This window comes from Gambusia affinis, linkage group LG02, assembly GCF_019740435.1.
Source record: "Gambusia affinis linkage group LG02, SWU_Gaff_1.0, whole genome shotgun sequence".
Lineage (NCBI taxonomy): Eukaryota > Metazoa > Chordata > Actinopteri > Cyprinodontiformes > Poeciliidae > Gambusia > Gambusia affinis.
Window position 1 is genome coordinate 24684474 of NC_057869.1, and position 20537 is coordinate 24705010.

General features: G+C 38.8%; 1 protein-coding gene across 2 annotated transcripts in view; it reads left to right on the forward strand.

Annotated features, from left to right (window-relative positions):
• Nucleotides 1-20537, forward strand: part of LOC122847118 (A disintegrin and metalloproteinase with thrombospondin motifs 7) — a 126698-nt gene that overhangs the window by 7916 nt on the left and 98245 nt on the right. For both annotated transcript variants that reach the window (XM_044144499.1, XM_044144489.1), the window contains exons 4-5: nucleotides 10066-10249; nucleotides 14624-14823. In XM_044144499.1, the coding sequence (XP_044000434.1) occupies nucleotides 10066-10249; nucleotides 14624-14823 (384 nt within the window). The remainder of the gene's footprint in view (nucleotides 1-10065; nucleotides 10250-14623; nucleotides 14824-20537) is intronic.

Sequence of the window (20537 nt, forward strand, 5' to 3'; positions counted from 1 at the left end):
ACATGCAAACTCCATGCAGAAAGACCCCGGGCCGGGAATCGAACCCAGGACCTTCTTGCTGCAAGGCAACAGCTCTACCAACTGCGCCACTGTGCAATTGCATCTCAGAAACAAACACACCATCTTAAAGAGTTTGTTTTTGTTGGTTTGTTTGGTTTTTTTTTTTTTTTTGTTCAGAGCATTCAACATTTAGTTCTCATGGTCTGACATGTTGACATTATTTCACTTCATTTGGGTCACAAAGATAAAACGGTGCTTAGTTGACGTGAGTACACCCTTCAGCGCGTTTGGCAAGATAAGAGTAGGAAGCCAAGCGTGGGGCATTTTCTGCACATTTTAAATTTAAATCAACTTAATTCAAAATGCAGCTAGTGATTTCTGCTCCACTTAATCCACCGCCATGTCTGCAGACAAGGTTGCATGCAATTTAACCACACCAAACTTAATGATTGTCTAGATTGCAAGTGATAGAGAGCCATTAAAAATTCACACAAGTCCAGGTATTCATTTTTTCCCCCCCAAATGTCCACACATACCTTTGTTGGGAAGCTGCTCTCTGATCCCTTTAAGAAAGACATTTTAGTAAATACTCTAAAAATGTCATTATTGCTTTAGTCCTTTTCAGACCCAAATGGTGTGGACGGAAAGTGGCATACAGAGATCAGACAGGGGATTATCGTCATGCTGTAATAATATTTCTTATTAAATCTGCCCTCTAGCTATTCCATATTTTTGTCTGAAACATGCAAATGGGAGGATTTCAAATTATAGAGTCGGATTCAAACCTGCTATCAGTGGCTATTAATATTCATGCAGCCTGCCTTCAAATGTCCAATGTAAAATATTCTGGGCTGATCTTACGACAGTGTCTGAAGCATAACATTAAAATAATTGGTATTACTCTCTGTGAGCTGAAAGCAATATGCATTGCTTGAGCTTTTTATATATTTTGTCACATGTGTCAGAATGTAATTGCTGTTTGAGTAATATTGACCAACACGAAGCGGCCCATGATTAGAATATACATTCCTGACAATCAATATGACAGAATATGCCATCTGATGAGGAGTTTAAAAGAACAACCCTTTAAGCAGCTATTAAACATTGGTTTGATTTTCATTAAGCCCACATTTCTCCTGTCAGTTTTTTGTAATTGTTCTGAGGTATTCTAATCTTAAATCTCATATTTTCCATTAGCTGAAAATCATCCTTAACAGAAACAGTGTGTGTAATTAACCTACATAATGTTTCAGTGAGTACAATTTTTTTGAATAAATCCTAATTCACTGAATATGACTGAGCACCCTGACAGACATGGATAGTGTCTGGGAATGTCCGTTTTCATCGAGATCCTTTACTTGGTTCAGATCCTAACTGGTCAATTTCATCACACAAAAATGATTTGACTTTAAACCGCTCCTTTGTAGCTCTGGTGGTATGTTCAGGATCCATCGCCTCGGTCTCGTGAGGAAAGCTGGTTTCGAGGCTCTTGCTGCTTTTGACTCGTTTTCCTCCAGGATTCCTCTGAGCTCGGCTGCGTCCATGTTCCCATCAAATCTGCGTCTTCTCCCTGAGGAAAAGCATCCCCACAGCGTGATTCGGCCACGCCTTGAGAATGGGGTTTTCAGTTGGATGCACATTGTGTGCTCCATGTGACGTTTGCCAACCTTCAGAGTGACTTCGTACGGCTTTCTTCTTGCCATTATTTCATTGAAGCACTGTGTGAAGTGCTTTAATGTCCTACTTTAAGCTGTGGTTCCCTGCAGCTCCTCTGGGGTTACCGCTTGGCTGGATCGGATGAATACTCCGCCTGCCTGGCCTGTCTGTTTATGTGGACAAGCATGTCTAGCATGTTTGTGACCGTGATGGACTCTTCTGTTTTGAAGAATGCTTTAAGGTGCTGAGAGCTTGAGGTTTGGTTTTGTAACCCGACACAGTCCCTGAGCAGTCCGCTGTGCTCTTTCATCTTGATTGCTCTTTCCTGCTGTTCTCTAATAAACCTCCACAAACATCTGGTTTTATAGTAAGATTACATTACGCACAGGTGGTCTCTATTTGCTAATGGGGGATTCCTCAAGGCGATTCATTGCACTGGATGTTAGTTAACCATTTCAGAAATGTTTTATGAGCCCTTTGTCCTTTTTCTTAATGTCTTTTATTGAAATATGCTGAGCTAGGCTTATAATTGTACAACACAGTACAGTTCTTATTGTTTTATCTGTTTTTGTGCTTCAGCTGCCAGATTGTTGTTGTTTAGAGGAACTCTTGTATTCCAAGAACCAGCTAATTCATAAAACCAGTCTTTGGAAACTGTGTGAGAACTTTTTTTTTAATATATTAATTTTTATTTCCTGTCTCTCCCGCGTGAGTGTAAACTTTCTGTTCAGCAAACATACTGTTAGAAATGATCTTCAAAGCAAAGTAAGAAGCAGATGTACTTCCTGTTTGAGAGCGATCCTCGTTTTCTGTCCGTTATTTTTAACTTGCAGTTTATTAAAGTTTAGGTAAATGTGTTAAGCTAGTTGTCAGTTAAGAAAAACATTTGCTTAATCGGTTAATATAAAACCAAAACATGTTTGGATATTTTATAGATTCTCCACTGCCTCGGGGCATTTATATTGGAATAAACCCTGATTTCAACCTGAAAGAAAAACATTTCCTACCATATGCAGCTGCAGCTCCTCGCCGACACCCTGTGATGTGTAATTTCATAGTCTGTCTTACAGTTGCTTGGGCTCGGCGCATTTATAAAGTGTGTAGTCGATAAAATATCGATTCCTTATATTTATTTGAGGAAATGTCTTTGCACTTTGCGTGGAACCAGTTCCCTGAGAGATTCATTAACAATGGGTCTGTGCTGCCTGGGTTTATTTTTTAAAAGACGGTTCCAGTGGGAAGGGTTTTGAAAATCAGACTTACCCACTTTAACATTCTGCTCAATTGTTCTGTGAATTCGTTTTTTCCTGGAGTCCAAAGCATTTTCTCCGTCGCAGCGATCATTGCTATTTCGAAATGAAAACATCTTTTGGACTGAGTCTTAACTACTTGAAGGAGGACTAAGACCGTTAAAGGGGCAGATGCTCCAAGTAAAAAAAGGTGAATGTGGTGGGCATCGCCACAAAATGAAACTTAGAAATATCCTACTGGTGGTAGTAATTAATACCAAGAACCACAGCTGTTGCATTGAGGTGACCACTGTTCAAACGCTGTAAGCATGGACAGAATTAAATTTTCAGCCTCTCTTTAAGTAAAAAAACAACAACATTTCATCTCATCTGTTTAGGGCTGAAAGGATTGTGAATAATTGTCAAGTAATACGTTAGCTGCGATAGAGGTGGATCAAAAAGTGTCTCCAGTTGCTCAGTTTCCTTTTCTTTTCCGTCATTTTTGCACGCCGATCAAACCGTAAAGCACAAATGTGACGGTTAAAATCCCTACTTGGATCAATTTGCAGCCTGTTAGGTGGCTGCAGAATATTAAGTAGCATGTAAAGTTACCTGCAGATGCCTCCACGGTATGTTTAGATTCTGGTGTTGTCTCTGCTGGCCAGTAATCAGCCCTGTGTGACCAATGCCTCTCGGTGACTTATAAGCTATAGCTCGACTTTGTTTACTTCGCCTCTTGTTCCTCTGGCAGAGCTCAGACTGCCAGCTGGTTCTAAAAACCCACATGAGGACACATTTGACCTCACTGAGGACGACAGATGATTTATACTAAAACCACTCTGAAGCCAGGTTTTAGCCTGGGAGATGATAGTAAAAATACACACATACCTGGAAATTCATTCTCAGCAACTTCCACTCAAATCTTGTCATACGACACAAAACTTCACACACAGAGACTTTAACCCTCCGTCATCTGTCTCAGACTGTCAGCTGCTGCTGAAAACACCAGCTGGAGCAGCACATAGCCTCCAAACGTTGCTTCATTTTGTCCTTTATAATGAACAATTTAAAGTAGAGCATGTTTTTAAAAAAGCATTTGATTTAATTTTCAGAAAGTTGACATTTATCTGTAATATCTGAAAAGTTATGCCAGATGTTTTCTTAGTGAGCAGATGTGATCAGATGAGCAGAGGGGTTTAGAGCAGGTGGCTCAGATGTTACGATCTGTTCAGGGTGGGTTTTTTTTGTTTGTTTTTTTGTTCTTGTAAGTTTGTTTGAGGTGGAGCAGATCCGTAAACACAATACACAAATCTTCTGAAACGTCTCTGCCATCAGTCTCTAGGGGAAATAAATCTGTTGCTTTTGGTCGTTTCATTTCTGTATGCTGCTGCGTACATGCTTTGTGTCCAAAGAAATGAACAAAATTCTGAAACCGAGTCTCAAATAATAAAAAGAGAAAATGATCTTAGAAATTCCTAATAGAACTGCCTTGATTTTAGGTATTTGTACTGGCCATAAGGAAACCCCTAAGGCTCCTTGTATCCTGGATTAAAAAATGAGATAAGGCACATTAACATTTGCATGTAAATATATGAAATTGCAGTGAAGTTGCTAATTTGCATCTCTAACCCCACTACCAGGTTGGAGAAAAAAGCTAATATTACACTATCAAGCAGAAAGTGTATGAAATAGTATGTGCTTAGCTATAGTCACGTTGACATTTTTGTCTAAGATCCAGATTTTAATAGATTTTGTAAATAAAGTAGGAAATAAAAAGTGGGAATGATTGAAAGCTACATTACATATGGTTTAGAATATATTAACTATTATTTCTATGTTTTAATATTTTCCTCTGCCATCAGTTTTTCCATTACCTAAGACACTGTAGAAATTCAGCTTATTGTTCTGGTGGATTGGGGGTGGTGGATTTATGAATTGGTGTTAAATGGCAAATGCCCTGTACTTGTATAGTGCTTTATCTGAGCCAGAGGATCCACTAAGCGCTTTACGCTGCATTCACCCGTTCACGCGCTGATGGTGGTAAACTACACTGCTGCCACGGCCTCCGTGGGGCAGACTGGCACCACCAGGACTCCTGACCACTACCAGCGTTGTAATTAATATATGTGATATGTAAACCTTGGACGTTTTGAGGTCACAAATAACTTTTCCCAACCAGATCCTGAACTAGGTCAAAAATGTATGTAGCAGAATTTAATGGCGTTGATATGAATTTTTGCAGCTGGGGACCATTGCTCACAGAATCTACAAAATAATTATTCAGGGCTGTAGTGATTTTCTAGGGTTGACAAATAGCCTTATTCCCCAGCTACAACTAAGGATTATGGTAGAGAAACAACCAATCAGAGCCAGGAGACGGTTCTTACTGTCAATCATCCTCGTGTACACACTGCTCACTCCCTCCATATTGCTCTCTGCTTCCCCATACAGGAGCCTGATGCTCAGGCTCGTTAGCATGACCACCGATGATGGTGGATAAACAGATTTCCTGTAACGGTAAGTTATTTTTCTGCCATTAGCACACTGAGCATGGTGGACAGAGCCGAGTCCTTCCTCCTGTCTCTGATTGGTTGTTTCTGACTGGGAGCTGAATATTTCCAGTAATACAAGAAAAACAGGAAGGAGGCAGAGGAGCTTTATTCTCTTTTATTTTTTTCACAGATTCTGCCTCCTGTTGTACGCTAACGACATGGGGACAGTTTTAACGAGAACATTTAATAAAAAAAACAACGTGAAACATATTTATAAAAGTTGCATACTGCAGCTTTAGCAACTTGACTTGTAACAGAAGTAAAAAAGAATGTTATTTGATTTTCAGCCATTTCTTGAGAAAATTATGCCCTGCATACAGGATTCAGGACATTAAAACTGTTTAAATATGTCTGGGCATCAGGATAGTTGTGAAAACCTAATTGCAGTGTGAAGGCAATTATGACTTCTGCACCCCCCCATCATCAAAATGGGTTTTCCTTGCCAACTTCCTGTTCTCTTCATCCCAGCACTGACACCAGATAAAACACATCTGGAGCAGGCTGGCTCTTAGAGGGAACACTATAATCTTCACAGGGGACGTTTCTGCACCTCCATGAGTTCTGTAGTCTGATCAGGCTTGGCCCTAAAAAGGAAAAAAAAAAATCCATCTGCATTGTTGCCATCTGATTAGCATGAGAGTGTGCAGGTGAAAGGTTTTCAGTGAAACCCAGTGCAACAGGTTTGAATGTAATGGTGTTGTAGCTTTGGCATGAGCCCAGTGTTCCCAGTTCTGCTTCAGTCTGCCGATGTGGCCACCGCCGCCATTTGGACGTTTTTGTGCAGGTTCAAAATTGCCCAGGAAATCTCAGGCTCTATCATTTGCAATGCAAACCCCACTTTTTTCCACAGAAAACTTTATATTCCTTCAAAGAGCATCGATGTTCTGGATTACAAAATTAGACATGCAACACGCATGAGGTCAATAACCGAGGGGAAAAGCTTTACTGTGGAGAGATTTCCCCAAACCTCTCTAGGAAACTTGCATTTTGTTGACAGTGCAGCTTAAAAATGGATCATGGATATTTTCTTGTTTACCCCATACTTATAAAAATGTATCTTTCCATCAAAAATGAGAACTTCTAAGAGAAGATGGCTTATACTTGCAACCTTTGGGTCATGCCAGGAATACTGTCTCCTAAGAACTCTGCTACAATGAGGGATGCAGACTTCAGCACCGGTGCAGAGATAAGTTAGAATTTACAAAGACTGGTGGCACACCAACAAGTGCAGGGTGCAAAGGTATTTATTTTTATTTTCCTTAGTCCGCACATCCAAAAAAAGTCTGGTGGTAATAAAATCACTTGCATTATAAGACTCAGGCATCTTTTGTTTGCAGTAAATCTGGGCAGAACATTTCATTACTGCTTGTCTACACACAGGAGATGTGATATGATTTCATTTCACCTGTCGCTCATTGCATCAGTCCTGGCATCACAAATACTTTTTTTTTTTTCTTTTTTTTTAAACCGTTGTCTTTACTTATTAACACACAACACTCCAAAAGAGGAACTCATAACATGCCCGGTAGAAGGACACTCATTTTACAATCCAGCCTGATCTTTAAGACAAATGTTGAAATGTTTTCTATTTCACTTGAGTATCTTCTGATGCTAGATGGCATGTAGGTTAAATACGAGAACAAATGCGTCTGCTCTGAAAAACCCAGGGACAATTACTCCTCTGATCTGTCTACTGCACAAGATCCGTAAATGACCTTCTTCACATGCTCGTATTACATTTCTGCTACCCCTGTCTGTCTCTGAATCTGTTGGTGACATGAGTGGCCGTCCCTGGCGCACCGTTCAGCGTTCACCTTGTAGTCCGTTTAGTATGCCAGCCCTCCTGTCTGAGCTCCACGGAAGCTCCTTGACAGCTGAAGGAGAGTTAACCGGATCAGATGATGGACGGGAGTTAAATATAAGGCCAGGATGGTCAGAAGGAAAAGACAAAGAGTGGCCATTGATATTGTTTCCTGGTGTCCCCGTCACTGAAATGTATGATGTGGAAAAGTAGCTTTTGTAGCTGTGCTTTTCCATTCTTTATCAGGGTTTGCAGGTCATGGATTAGCTACCTTTTCATTCTAATACATAGATTTTATTTTCTATGTACTGCTTTGACTGTCATCTTAGCAAAGTTTCATATAATTCTAAAAAAATCCGTCTGTATTGCATGCTATCAGGTCTTCTCTACTTTATAGGTGCTTTTACAAGACAATATTTACAGTTTGTTGGTAAAGATCTTTTATTGTGCTTTTGTAATCTGACACTGGAAGTGTCAGAAATATCCAGGTTTCAATCTGAGTACACTAGGAAGAAAACCAAATTCTCCTGTAGAGAAACACCAGTGTCACTTTGACAACCTCCTTTTGCCAGCAGAACGTCATGCTGGGCTAGAGCTTACAGATGGAGGGACTGTTCTAATGTTTGTCTTTGCACAATCTCTGGATTGTCAGGGGGTCCTTGGTCTCATCTCAGCGACTCTTCCGCTTATCCTGCTGGTTTTCTATAGGATTTAGTTCTGGGGATGATTGACATGGCTATGGAAGAAGGTTGTTATTTGTTTCTGAACTATTGCTGCTTATTTATTTTTATTTTTCATGCTTTGAAACATTAACTTGTTGAGAAACAAATCATCAGCCAATTTCATATAAAATATCTTGGGGTCTCTGGCTACTCACTAAACGGGGCCCGTCTGTGAAGCCAATATTAGCATTGGTCTTTGTCCAGCTTAGTTTGCTACAGTTTCTTGGTAATTATGACACTGATTGGAGACATGGCCAAGTTTGTCCATAATTCAGGGTAGCCATTCCATAAATTATAGAAAATAAACATACTTTTGACGCACTTTAACTGCACGCTGTCCTGTCTTTCCCATTTGAAAGAAATTCTGTTTGACACACGAAAGTTAAAGCTTAGAGAAACATCAAGTCAAATGTTCGAACTTTACTTCTAACAACTACTGCAGGTGAAGTAAAAATCAAACAAAGCTTCAGATACATTTTATTTGTGCCATTATTATTATTTATTTATCACTTTGTAACCTCATTTTGTATATTTCATCCCATCCTTCCACTGTTTCTCTGCATACCTGCCATATATTTGTATATTACATGTGTTCAACAAGTACTTCTTTCTATAAGTTGGCTATTTGGGTCAGAAGACTGCAACATAGGTTACTAAAAAGGCATATTTAAAAAAAATATATATCTTATTTGAAAATGTTATTTTATTGCAAATTGTAGGTTAGGTTTGAAGATTTTAGGCAGTCGAAAGGGAACTACTTGATATGATGAATCTTGGTAAGACCTGCATTAGGTACATTTAAACTTGAAAAAAGGTAAACTCCCAAAATTGCTAAATTATTTCTGGCACTAGTTATTTTTGTGGGGGGAAAAATAATTATGTGTCAGATCTATTTTCTAAAATAAAAACATTTTTATTTTTATTTTTTTTATTCCTAGTACTGCCTATATTAAAATGGAATTGTCTTTTTTAGTTAACACCAATAAAAAAACAATAATAACTGAATGATTTTATTCAAGTTTCAAAATGGAAAAAGAAGTAATGCTTTCATCTGGTGTTTTATAAAGACAGAAAGCAAAAACATTAAAACCCCTCAAATACGTGCAATTTCCCGCTGAGTTCTCCCTTCCAAGAGAGGAGGTTCTGTAAAGGCACCAGTTGGGTTCTGAGGGCTGGAAAACCTGAAAGCTGTCAAGATCATGAACTTTAAGTTGCACTTAGCTGTCATATTGACCCATTCAAGCCTGATGCACTTAATGGTGACTCTTAGCTTTTAGCCTCACAGAAATGGCCGCTGTGCATCATTTTCAAGGCAAAGTCAATAATTTACAACAAGGTTTTAGCTTTTCAAAGCATGGCATTTCCCCAGCGGATAAGAAATGCTTTTTCTGACAGATTTTGGTTTTCTGTAAAGCATAGGTTACATTAGGATATATTTTGCTATTAAAAAAAACAAAAACATTTCTGGTTTTATGCCACAACTTGAGATTAAACATATTACTCCATCAAGCTTCCTGACCCGTTTCTGTTATCAGGCTTAAAGGAAAATAGTCTAAACTGCGCAGAACTTTGAAAATAGTGCTGGAAATCAGTACATATATAGAAATATTTTCATAAAGGTAGACAAGAGTGATTGTATTCAATGCAGAACAGTGATTATGTTGTAATTGTCAGATTTTTATTAAAGTACAAAACACGTAAAAAAATAAAAACTTCCTTTGGGATGTTAAATCTTCCTGAGTTGTGATGTTTTTACATTTTCATTGATTGAATATTCCTTTTAAACTTAACACGCTATTTGTGACAATGATAAATTACATTTTTGATGTAAAATTACCGTCATTTCTGTAAATAAATGTTTATTTTTTCATTGAATGGGATCGTTAAAAAACAAACAAACACATTTCCTCTATCTCGTATGCCATACTAAGAATACCATCCAAGCTTTTCTTGGCAACCCGGTTCAATATTACACTCAACTTGCTCAAATTGTCCTCCCTTTTGCATAATTACACACTCCACTCACAGATGCTATGTAAGATATTTTCATGAATGGTCTGGTAAAACCTAATGTCCTGAATGTTTCCGTTTTCTCATTTCTGCAGACGGGGCTGTTTAAGTTGTCTGAGGAGGAGTTTTTCATTCAGCCTCTGGAGACATCCAGCGCTGAGACCTCAGCACCTCAGGCCCACGCCATCTACAAACGCCACGCGTCTCCTCCGGTCCACCGTCCAGTCGTCCAGCCCATCTCAGGGAAACCGGGTCTCAACGGCACCTGTGGAAACCAAAGTAAATCATGACTCATCCCTCACAGCATGCATTTTTATTTGACATTATTCAGATTTCACCCATTTGAATTTGCAGTGGGAAATTAGACTTTAATGTTTCCGGATTGTTTCAGGAACAATCTAAAGACACAGGCAACATTATGCAGAAAGAGTTTTGCTCACAGATTAATCTGCTGATGCTGATCTGTGAATCAAAAGGATGCCTACTTTATCCTCTCTCTCTTCCCTGGGTAATAATTGGCTCCAGTCTGAGGAATAATATATATATACGCTCATAAATCTGCTGTTTAAAATTCTGAGCTGGCTGAACTTGACTTTGAAGGACGCTTTGAAAACCTTGGAAGATTAAACAGATTTTTTTTTATTACTGTTTAGCCAGTACATTCAGGGAGTCTTTTTTTGTTTCAAAAGCTGAATTGGTTTGTAAAAATTTTATGAGTTTGCTTTAAGACGTTGAACATTTTCATCCTTCCTTTAAGATCTTTTGTTTTTTCTGACCGTCTCAGGGTTTCAATTTCAGCTGCATAAATGATTTCTCTAAAAATATGCATCACACAAACTAGACTTTTTAAAAAATGTATATATGTATGTATAACCAAATGTGATCATTGTTAATTTTTCTCCAGGCTTTTACAACGCTCCGTCTGATTTTGGCAGCTTTCCCTCTGTCCTCTGTCTGACCTGAACACAATATTGAGCAACTTAATCTTACAAAAGTTTGGGTAGAGGACAAGTGCGGCATAAAATAAGCTTCTGGAGTTTAAAAATAAAAAAAAACTGCCTCCAGCAAAATAGAGAAAAATCCAGCAACACAGCACCTTAGAGATTCATCGTCATTTACTTGTTGCTATATGCAAAGTTTTCAGCTACTGGCTCTTCAGGATTCCTGTTTTTTGATTTAAAATACCTTTTTCTGTCTCTAAAGTTTGGTTCCACATGTATTCAACCAATCATGCAAAACCAAACTGTCTCTTTCTCTTTTTTTAAATAGGTTTTATTGGCTCTAGTGGCCTTTATTTGAGAGTGGTCAGACAGGAAAGAGGGTAAAAAGAGAGGTGGAAAACATGAGACAAAAGTCATCAGGCCAGGACTCGAACCTGTGATGACCGGGTCAAAGACCGACATGGGTTGTGTTTTGCCCCTGCGCCACTGCCGAATGCATCATATGCACAGAGTCTGGTCAAAAGTGTGAAAGTTTTTCTCCAGCTGCTTTCCGTCAGTTTTACAAAAAGGTTGCTTTTTGGTTCAGACCTCTAAACCATCAGTGGATCTCCCTCAGTTTCTCACAGTAGCAATCGTGTACTATTTGAGGTGCATTTTGTTAAACTCTCTCCAAACGTAATCTAAACATTTGACTCGTCGAGGTTAGCGTTTCTTTTTTTGTTGTTGCTTTTTTCTGTGGTTTTTGGCATGCTATCAGCAGGCAGCTCTCTGGCACTGGCATAGTAATAATGGCTCTTTTTTTCTTCAAGTGTTGGGTAGTTTTGATTCTTGAAATTGCCCTTTCTTTCTTATTCCAGTGATTTTTGTGTGCCTCTTTTTATCCTGAACTTTCCTAGCAATTTCAGCTGCAATTCCTCTTGGTACACACGACTGTGACTTTGTTTCAAAATGGTTTATTCTGTGCTCTCCTCTAAGTTTGAACACTGTTTAATAGGATTCACAATTCCTTAGACTTTTTTTCTTTTTTACATATTTTCATTCTTTTCAACCCCGTTTCATCGCAGATCATTTGGTTATACTTTTACATATCTCGTTGCTCAGAATCAAGCATGTTATAAGTGTGCAGGTGTCTTGCCAGAAGAACACGGAGCCGTGAAACGGATCATGTGGATGGCGTTTAGAAGCTGTTTATCCACGTGGCTCAACATGTGTGCAAATGGTCAAGTCTGGGTCATTTTAATAGTTTCTGTACAATTTTCTACCTTATTGAAGCCTCGGCTCAGAAAACATTTTAAACTTTTCCATATATTAACTCTTTAAACATGTACTTTACATATAAAGTAGAAGGTCCGTACAGTTTTTACAGATCCTTTATAAGTCTAGTATGGGATTAATGTAAGGCTTATCATTTCTTTCCTCTTGTGTTTGCATTTAAAACAGCAGTCCATCTGCACTCTGGCTCACGAACAAAAGAAAACAAACAGTTCAAGATTGATGCTTCCACCTCCAGGATTTGTAAAACCCCTGAGGAAATCTAATTTCAGTCCCTTTTTTGACTTTCATTACACTTAAGCCATCATACCTGTATCGGTTTGACTAATCCACCGAAAAGGGATAACTTTATTAGCTGCTGTCTTGCTATAAATATTATTTGCCAAAGTTATTCTAAATCTGTCTTCAAGCTTAAGATTTATTTCCACTGCATCACTTTTTCAGTGAGCCCGTACTGTTCTCATCGATCCCTGAAGCGGCGCTTGCAGCTGTTTGTCTGTTTTAATGATTTTATTCCAAATATGCAGTTTGATGTAATGCTGGCGTTCTTGGTCACAAACAGTTCCAAGACTATTTACATGCATTGTGTGAAGCATTTTTGCTAATAATGAACTGAAAGTGCCCTTTACAGAGTAAACAGATTAATTACTTTTGTAGCGTGAAAAGGGTGAGATGTTTATAAATACCTTAAATATGTAAATCATTCCATTTGATGTTGAACTTCTATCAACACAAAAAGACATGCTCATAAATAAATTCATCCTGCACTAAGGTGTTGGGTATTTTGATCGGTTTTACTGATAATTCAGGTTTGAGGCTCAGTCTTAAAATCACCCGGTTTCTCATAGGAAAAAAAACAATGGTTAAAAGAAAAAAAAATTTTTATTTCGATTATATATATAAAAAAATACACTATCATTGTATTTTACAATGAAATATTTTAATTGTTGAAATAAAAAAATATAGATCTTCTTGTTTGATAAAATATTTGTAAAAATACAATAATTTGAATTTAGTCTGACGTAGGCATCCACACGCTACACTGTTGTTGAATAGCAAACAAAAACAAAGCTGTTCCTAGAGAAACTAAGTGCAGCTTTTCTGCTCTAATAGGCTTAATTGTAAAGTGTCTTTGAGTGTCCAGAAAAGCGCTTTACAAATCTAATTTCATAAGAGTCAAAGTACCTGTATTTTCTATCAAGAACACCTATAATTAGTTGACGCTATTAAAGAAAGAGGAGTTCGGTTGGCTTGTCTCTCTGGTTCACACAAGTGTGTGTTTACACAATGCCAAGTAGAAATGACGTTTCACAATCACTTCAGATTCCTTGATTACTTGAGATTAGTTCTCTATAGAAAACACTCAAGACAATTGCCAACCTTCTCTGTAAGTTCACTACAGGCTGAGCCTAATTGGAACTCAAGAGCTACTTTTTAAAGTTTAAAGTCCTCAGTCGACATTTTTGACAGCGTTCAAGACGGCAATCACAAAAAAGTCTAAGTATGTCTGACTTTGTTTGGAGGGGTTATCTAACAAATAAGGCTGTAGATGCCAACATGGACGGGTTAGCCACAACACATGACACAATACTTGAGGAAAACCAAATGCAGCTCACCAACCAACACATTCTCACTCCCTACTCGTCGTATCATATTGACAAGTACTGACCATGCGTCACATGTTGACGATTCGAGAAGGTCACATGTTTTACGCGGATTATTGACGCGAAGGGTTCTCGCAGCCGCTGTCGAACCTTCAAAACCCGACGATTTGGTTAAGTTTAGGGCAAAAATTACGGTAAGGCACAGGATAAAACTCCTCTCGTCAATTAATGACGCCCACGCATCAACAGTTGACGATGGCGGACCTTGCCATGCGTCATTATATGACGAGTAGGGAGTGAGAATGGGTTGCACCAACACCTGTTCCCAACCACTGAGCATGGTGATGGAAAGTCAGTGAATATTTTGTTGATCCCAACGGGAAATTAAATGTTGTAACATACACCATCTAAGGGTTTTTTTTTTTAAAGAGTTGTTGTGGATTCTGATGATTGTAGGGAGAAAGGATCTCCTGTAGCAGTCTATAATACAGCAACTCTGAAAAAATCTCTGACTGAAAACACTCCATACACGCGGGAAACTAATAAAGTTACATACACAACACTAAAAGCAGGCTGTGAAACCTATTCAACCATTGGGTGTATAATTTTTCGACATTCAGTGTGTCCACTTTGAGCCGGATTTATTAAATTCAACCTGGAAAAGGTGAGTTAATTTGTTTGTCGCTCAAATATTAGTAGTGAAAGTATGTCCATGTTTTGTCATAACTTGCTTCAGTTGGTGGGACACACTCTTCCGTCCCAAAACATAAAATAACCCAAACAGCTAAGCGTATGTCAGATGATGTGTGAACACTCTGAAATCCTTGCATCTCCAGATATCCTCCAGAGTTTTGAGGACATCGAGAGGCAGCGGGAGCGGTGGGAACGACGCCATCACAAGCGGAGGCGCAGAATTCATCAGCGCTCTGTAAGCAGAGAAAAGTGGGTGGAGACTTTAGTGGTGGCGGACCCCAAAATGGTGGACCATCACGGGAGCAAAGCTGTGGAGGACTATGTCCTCGCTGTCATGAACATTGTGAGTATTTTACATTTTGACAGTTATGACATTTAGTGCTTTGGAAAATTAACAATTTGATTATGTGCGTCAAACTACATTGTCTCGAAGCATTCGTCAATGCACCACCCAAGGCCTTCAGTGTTATTTAGAAACTGAAACGTCAGTAAAAATCAATTCATCCCTGCAAGTATTTTAGTCAGATTGAACTCAGGGGAACTGCACAGTCAAATCAACACTTGAATTAATAATTGAGAGTTTTCTGCAGCGTAGCATGGAGTATTATTTTAACTAAACGGGACTCCATCATCGGCTAATGTGGTTCCCATAATGTAGTGTTGATGCTTCAGTGTCTTTCTGTGTCATAATTGGTGCACATTAAAATGCCATTGTCAAGATGCCACAATCCAAGTGGCCTGCAGCTTCAGGCTCTGCCATTTTCCCATAGTGCAATCTGCTGTAATTTCCTCCCTTGATAAATGACACCCACAGCCATTCAGCTTTATGCCTCATAGAGGTGTGATGTATATTTTACACTGTTTTGACTGCTTCAGGATGTTGCCACACCTGCCGCATTTAAGATGGTAAATACAGAGCAGGCTTTAAATTCAAATGAATGTAAAATTGCGCTTTGCATTATTTAAACTTATTTTACATTTAGCAAGTTATGTCATTATTTCTTTACATAGTTGTTGAGAAGTTAAAGAGGAAGTATTCTGTAAGAACGACCTTTTTGAGCTTTATATTACATTAGAATATTATCCCCTTGTCAGAAGCACATGTGGAGAATTGTCTTGATTCTTTCAGTGTCCTGTGGCAACCATTCAGGGGCTCCTAAATGGTTGCCCCCATCAATGCTCTGCCTATTTGCACAAAGCTGCTCGTGTGAGCTCACAGAGCACCTCTTTCTTTCCCTCCACTTCACCTTCCTAACTCAGCCCCTCCAGACTAGCGGCAGCAGCAATTAGCAAACACCTGGTGGAACTACGCATCTGCCGAGCTCATCATGGGAACTTCAGTCCAATGCTCCTTAAAACGATTGTAAACGAGAAGTGTTGTGATTATATAGTTGTCCTTAAAGTGGAGTGCTGGAAAGAGTAACAGCTTCTTAAAGAGACAGAGGCCCATTTTTAAGGCGCCATGAAATCAAATTTCTTTGAAGTCATGTTTGATATATGGACACCATTTTTATAACAGCTGAATGTGATACAGTGGCTTGATTGTGCTAGAAAATGGCACTATGTGCTTTAAAAAAAGCAATACCTCCCTTTATGGTGGTGGCTGTAGTCTGAAATGTGCTAGCATCCATTTTGAAGGGCAGTGACTGTCTTCATGCAGTCCTCGACTCGTGGCCTTTGAAAAATTGTTGGTGTGCGATACTTTTCCTGAATCCTGTTGGGGCCAAAGGTCGGTCAATCATTCAACAAAAACAACTGATGTTTATGACAGTTTATTTTATTTTATTTTTTTACTTTAGACCAATTTTGAAGGACAATTATTATTGCAGTGGAATCAAATCTACATGCTTGTTTTTAACAGAGACATGCAAAATATTGAATCACAATCATTATCACTGTAATAGTGTGTGTATTGTCTTAATCATTAACGTGGAAGATATTCCACGTTAAAGATGGGCTAACAAAATAAACACTTAATGTGCCACATGTTTTCCTCTCCTGTTAGAATTGTACATAAACACAATCGAAACAGACGCCTTTCTATATCTGGAGGCTGGTATTGGTGTGGCGCAGGGTGAACAGATTGTGGATGTGGACTTTGGTCAATACAGGCAGGAAAACGCTGTGAGGTGCAGGCGGGAAGGTGGAGGGCTTCCCAGGGTCTGATGGTGGCCAAAATAAAAAAGAGGCCTTAGACATGAATTCGACATTGATCAGTTTTGTTTGTGTCGGCGATATGATCGATGTCAAGTTGTCACAGAGGAATTAGAAAAGCTACTCCTTGAGGGAAAGAAATGAGAAGCTGCAGGAATAGCTCTCAATCCCAAGAATTAAACAGCTTGATAAACTGGCCCATTTAATCTGACAAATGATAGAAGTTAAAAGGGACTGCTAAAGGCAATGAAGACATGTGGGAGTGTTGACATTCACAGCTGTTTTAGGCATTAAGGTTACAAATTCTCACATCACAGGCAGAGCTTAGTCTCCCTGAAATGCAGTAGACTGCACTGTCTGTGGATGTGGACTTTGGTCAATACAGGCAGGATGAATGACCGTGGCAACATTAGCAGTTCTGGGTGCGAAAGTGTACTACTGATCATAGCCTTGTGTTGCACTTACTCATTGAACTTGAGATGGAGCACTAAAGAAAGGTGATTTAGCCTTAATCCTCTTTCCAAGGATTGTCCATAAGACTAATGTATTTTCCTTATCATATATTTTAAACAGAGAAATATAGCCTTTTTTTTTTTTCTACTTTTGTTTGCCGAGAAGTATTGGTGTGCATTTAACTACATATTCCAATAGGTTACTCTATGGTAAAATATTTTAAGTTAAGGAATATTTTCCCGATATGATTACAAGTAATTAGTTTCTGCTTTTATTTGGGTGGAAACTGCATCTAAAAGCTTCCAAAGCGCTTAAAAAATAACACCCAGACATTTTTTGGCAAAAAGTTTTTTGTTTTTTTTTGGTGTCTGGAAAGTAAGTCATTTCAAAAACCTCCCGATTAAGTCACAAACTACGTACTGTGCTGTTACTAGCAACCCCAGTTACCTAGCAACTCAAGTCGAACTCCAGCCCGTCTGGTCAGCTGGTTCTACCATTGTATGCGCTGTACAATGACTGCTGGAAAAGACAAGTGCTTTGTTATTGACTTACCATCCAGAAATTGCTTGCAGCTTTCTTGTTGGTTATGCAGGAGGCTCTACTTCTGCTCTTCAAAGATGTACAAAATTGCACAACTGTATGCAACTGTTTTTATGTGTGAGCTGAGGGGGCGGAGGGGTCAGCAGCAGCATATTTGGATTTAAAGTGACAAAAGGCCCTAAAACAGCTCATTCTGAATGGCGCTCAAAATTGTCAGACTAAAATCTCATCACCTAAGAATGGATTTGCACACAAAATGTAATGAAAATTTTTTTGTATAGCCCAGAAACCTATTAAGCTTTTCAAAGAAGCATAATAGGTCACCTTTAAACTATAATAAAAGCTCAAAGAGATGCTCTGGTGGAGGCGTAATCCAAGTTCCTGGTAGGGATTTCTAGAAGTTGAGTAGCAGAGGGTTCAAGACTGGATGCATAACAAGAAAAATGGCTGCAACCCCTGGATAGTAACGGAGGAGCAGTTCTACCCTTGACAGAGATGAAAGGGAGAAAAGGGAGAAAGAAGTGGAGAAAGAGAAGAAGGCACACAGAAACCCACCACCATTTATGGGTCATGACAGATTGCCTCATTCGCAGAACATTCTGCGAATGAAGAGCCACTCTTTCAGCTGCTGCTCATCAAGCACTGACGAACTTTCAGATATCGAACCGCCATCGTAAAACTAAATGAGGCACAGAGTAGAGCTCGGCAGGGTCACGGCAAAGAAGTATCTTAAGGCTGAACACATAAATGTGTATAAAACTTTTTTTTGGATTTTTTTCTTTTTTTTTTCTATTTTCAAGCACTGATCTGTTGTCTTGCCCCTTTTTTCCCCCTTCTTCTCCTCCTTCTTTTCAAATAAAATCCCCCGACCATCTGGCTGCACAGCCCAGATTTAATTACTACATCAAACTCTTGAGGTGCAACAGCAACTATACCGTATCATAAATCAAATGATGCAGCGAGCTGATTACGACGCGAGTCGAGGCGTGCAACGCTGGCAGGTTGAATTAACCCACTTTAAAAAGAACAAAACAGACACCATGACATGGTGTTCAAATCCCTCCTTCAGGTGATGTTTGAAAGAGGCTGTACTTTCTTCTTGTACTTCTGTTATGAAGCACAGTAAAGGAGATTGTTTCATGTGGTCCTCAATTTGTTGACTCTTTAAAATTATGACATGCCTTAATAAAAGTTACACTTTTTTTACGTTAATGTAAGAAATATAGTGTTTTAATAAATACTAGACCTAAATAACCAGAGGTGCATACAGTTGAATTGCATTCAGTATTGCAGCAATGGTGGGTGGAGTATAATTACTTCAAAGGACATACTGGATGCAGTATTTGATGGGATATTATATTTGAGGTCTCAGGCACTGCGTTTTGATTACATGGCTCACTGGTTGGATTGGTCTTAATTCTCAGATGTTTATTGACTAAGAAGCAGAGGGTTGATAGATATTGGCTTTGCAATTTTTTCATCCATTGTTTTTCAAAGAAATGAAATCATGCAGCTCTGTTCTTTAAACTTGCAAAGGCAATTCAATATTTTAGTTGCCAGATAATTTTTTTCCAGCCATTTTCAACTCCAATGTAGCAATTTCAAGTTTTTTTGTTTTTTTTTTGTTTTCATAATCCATGTAAAAAATGAATATGAACTTTAATGTAATTTAGTTTTCAAGCCAGCAGTTCTGCTTTCTTGTGGCTTGCTTAAGAAAGCCATAAGCTGGTGTTAGTCCAGTGGCAGCCTTCATCTCCCTAAATGCACATCTTCACACAAGGTCTGGTATTGCAGCTCATGTGGAGGGATGTTTTGTTGACAGGAGCCTGATCTAGTAGTTACTACCAACAGGTTTCGTTATCTGTTGTTTTGGAACACAAAGCGGAGATCACACCTCATTCTGCATTCCCATCAGCAAGCCTTAAGCGCTGCAGACTTTCCAGTTCACAGATTGTAATTCCTCGGACCTCTCCTGCAGAGCTGCTGCGTACAACAGCCAAAAAACAAAAGCACACAAACAACAAAAACAAAAAAAAAAAAAAAAAACCTGCTGCTTTGAAATGTTCTCCAGTAGAGTCATTCAGCTGCAGAGACAGCCACAGGGCTGGGTTCAAACAACAAAAATCGAGGTTTTAAAAGCCTGAATTCTCAGGTTAATCAACACATTTTCAATGACACTGGTGTGTAAGGGCTTTTTGTTTTTAGCTTGGAGTAGAGGTCACATCAAAACAGGAAAACATTCAAAGTTTTGTATTTTATGTAGCAAGTCAGTCATTTATGTCTCCTGGGAATGTCCTTGAAACCATTAAACTGAGAATACTCCTTAGTTTTATCTTAAATAGTTGACCTCATTTAGAACATAATTAGCTTTGCAGGATCTTGAAGAGGTCGTCTTCTCGCGTGGAGAAAGAAAGCAACGTGCTGCCGATCACTGTCACATACACCCCTGTGTATTTGAAGGCATCTGGACTGCGACATCTTGAATTGGGCTGTCATACACCATCTTTAAGTAAAACTTGTCGAACCGAAACAGTGGATCCCCGTTCTTTGACGTGTTCAGTGGAACTTGACTCCAAATTATTTTCAGAAAATCCATTTCTGTAGAGGTTTTCCGCAGAGAATATCTTAAATATAGAAAATGCAGCTTGGAAAGCTGACATGATTGTGCGCAATGCTATTATACACGCATTTGCAAAGTAGCCAATCCAAGATCCAAGTGTGGTTGTCTTAACAACAATCTATATCAGGTTTCAATTATTATTTAATCTACTGGGAAGTTTCTATATATATATATATATATATATATATATATTTTTTTTTTACAACATCTAGTGGATTACTATAAACACTTCATTTTTTATTCATTTTTTTTCTTCTCCCCACCAGGGGGTCTTTTGTGGGCTCTAGTGT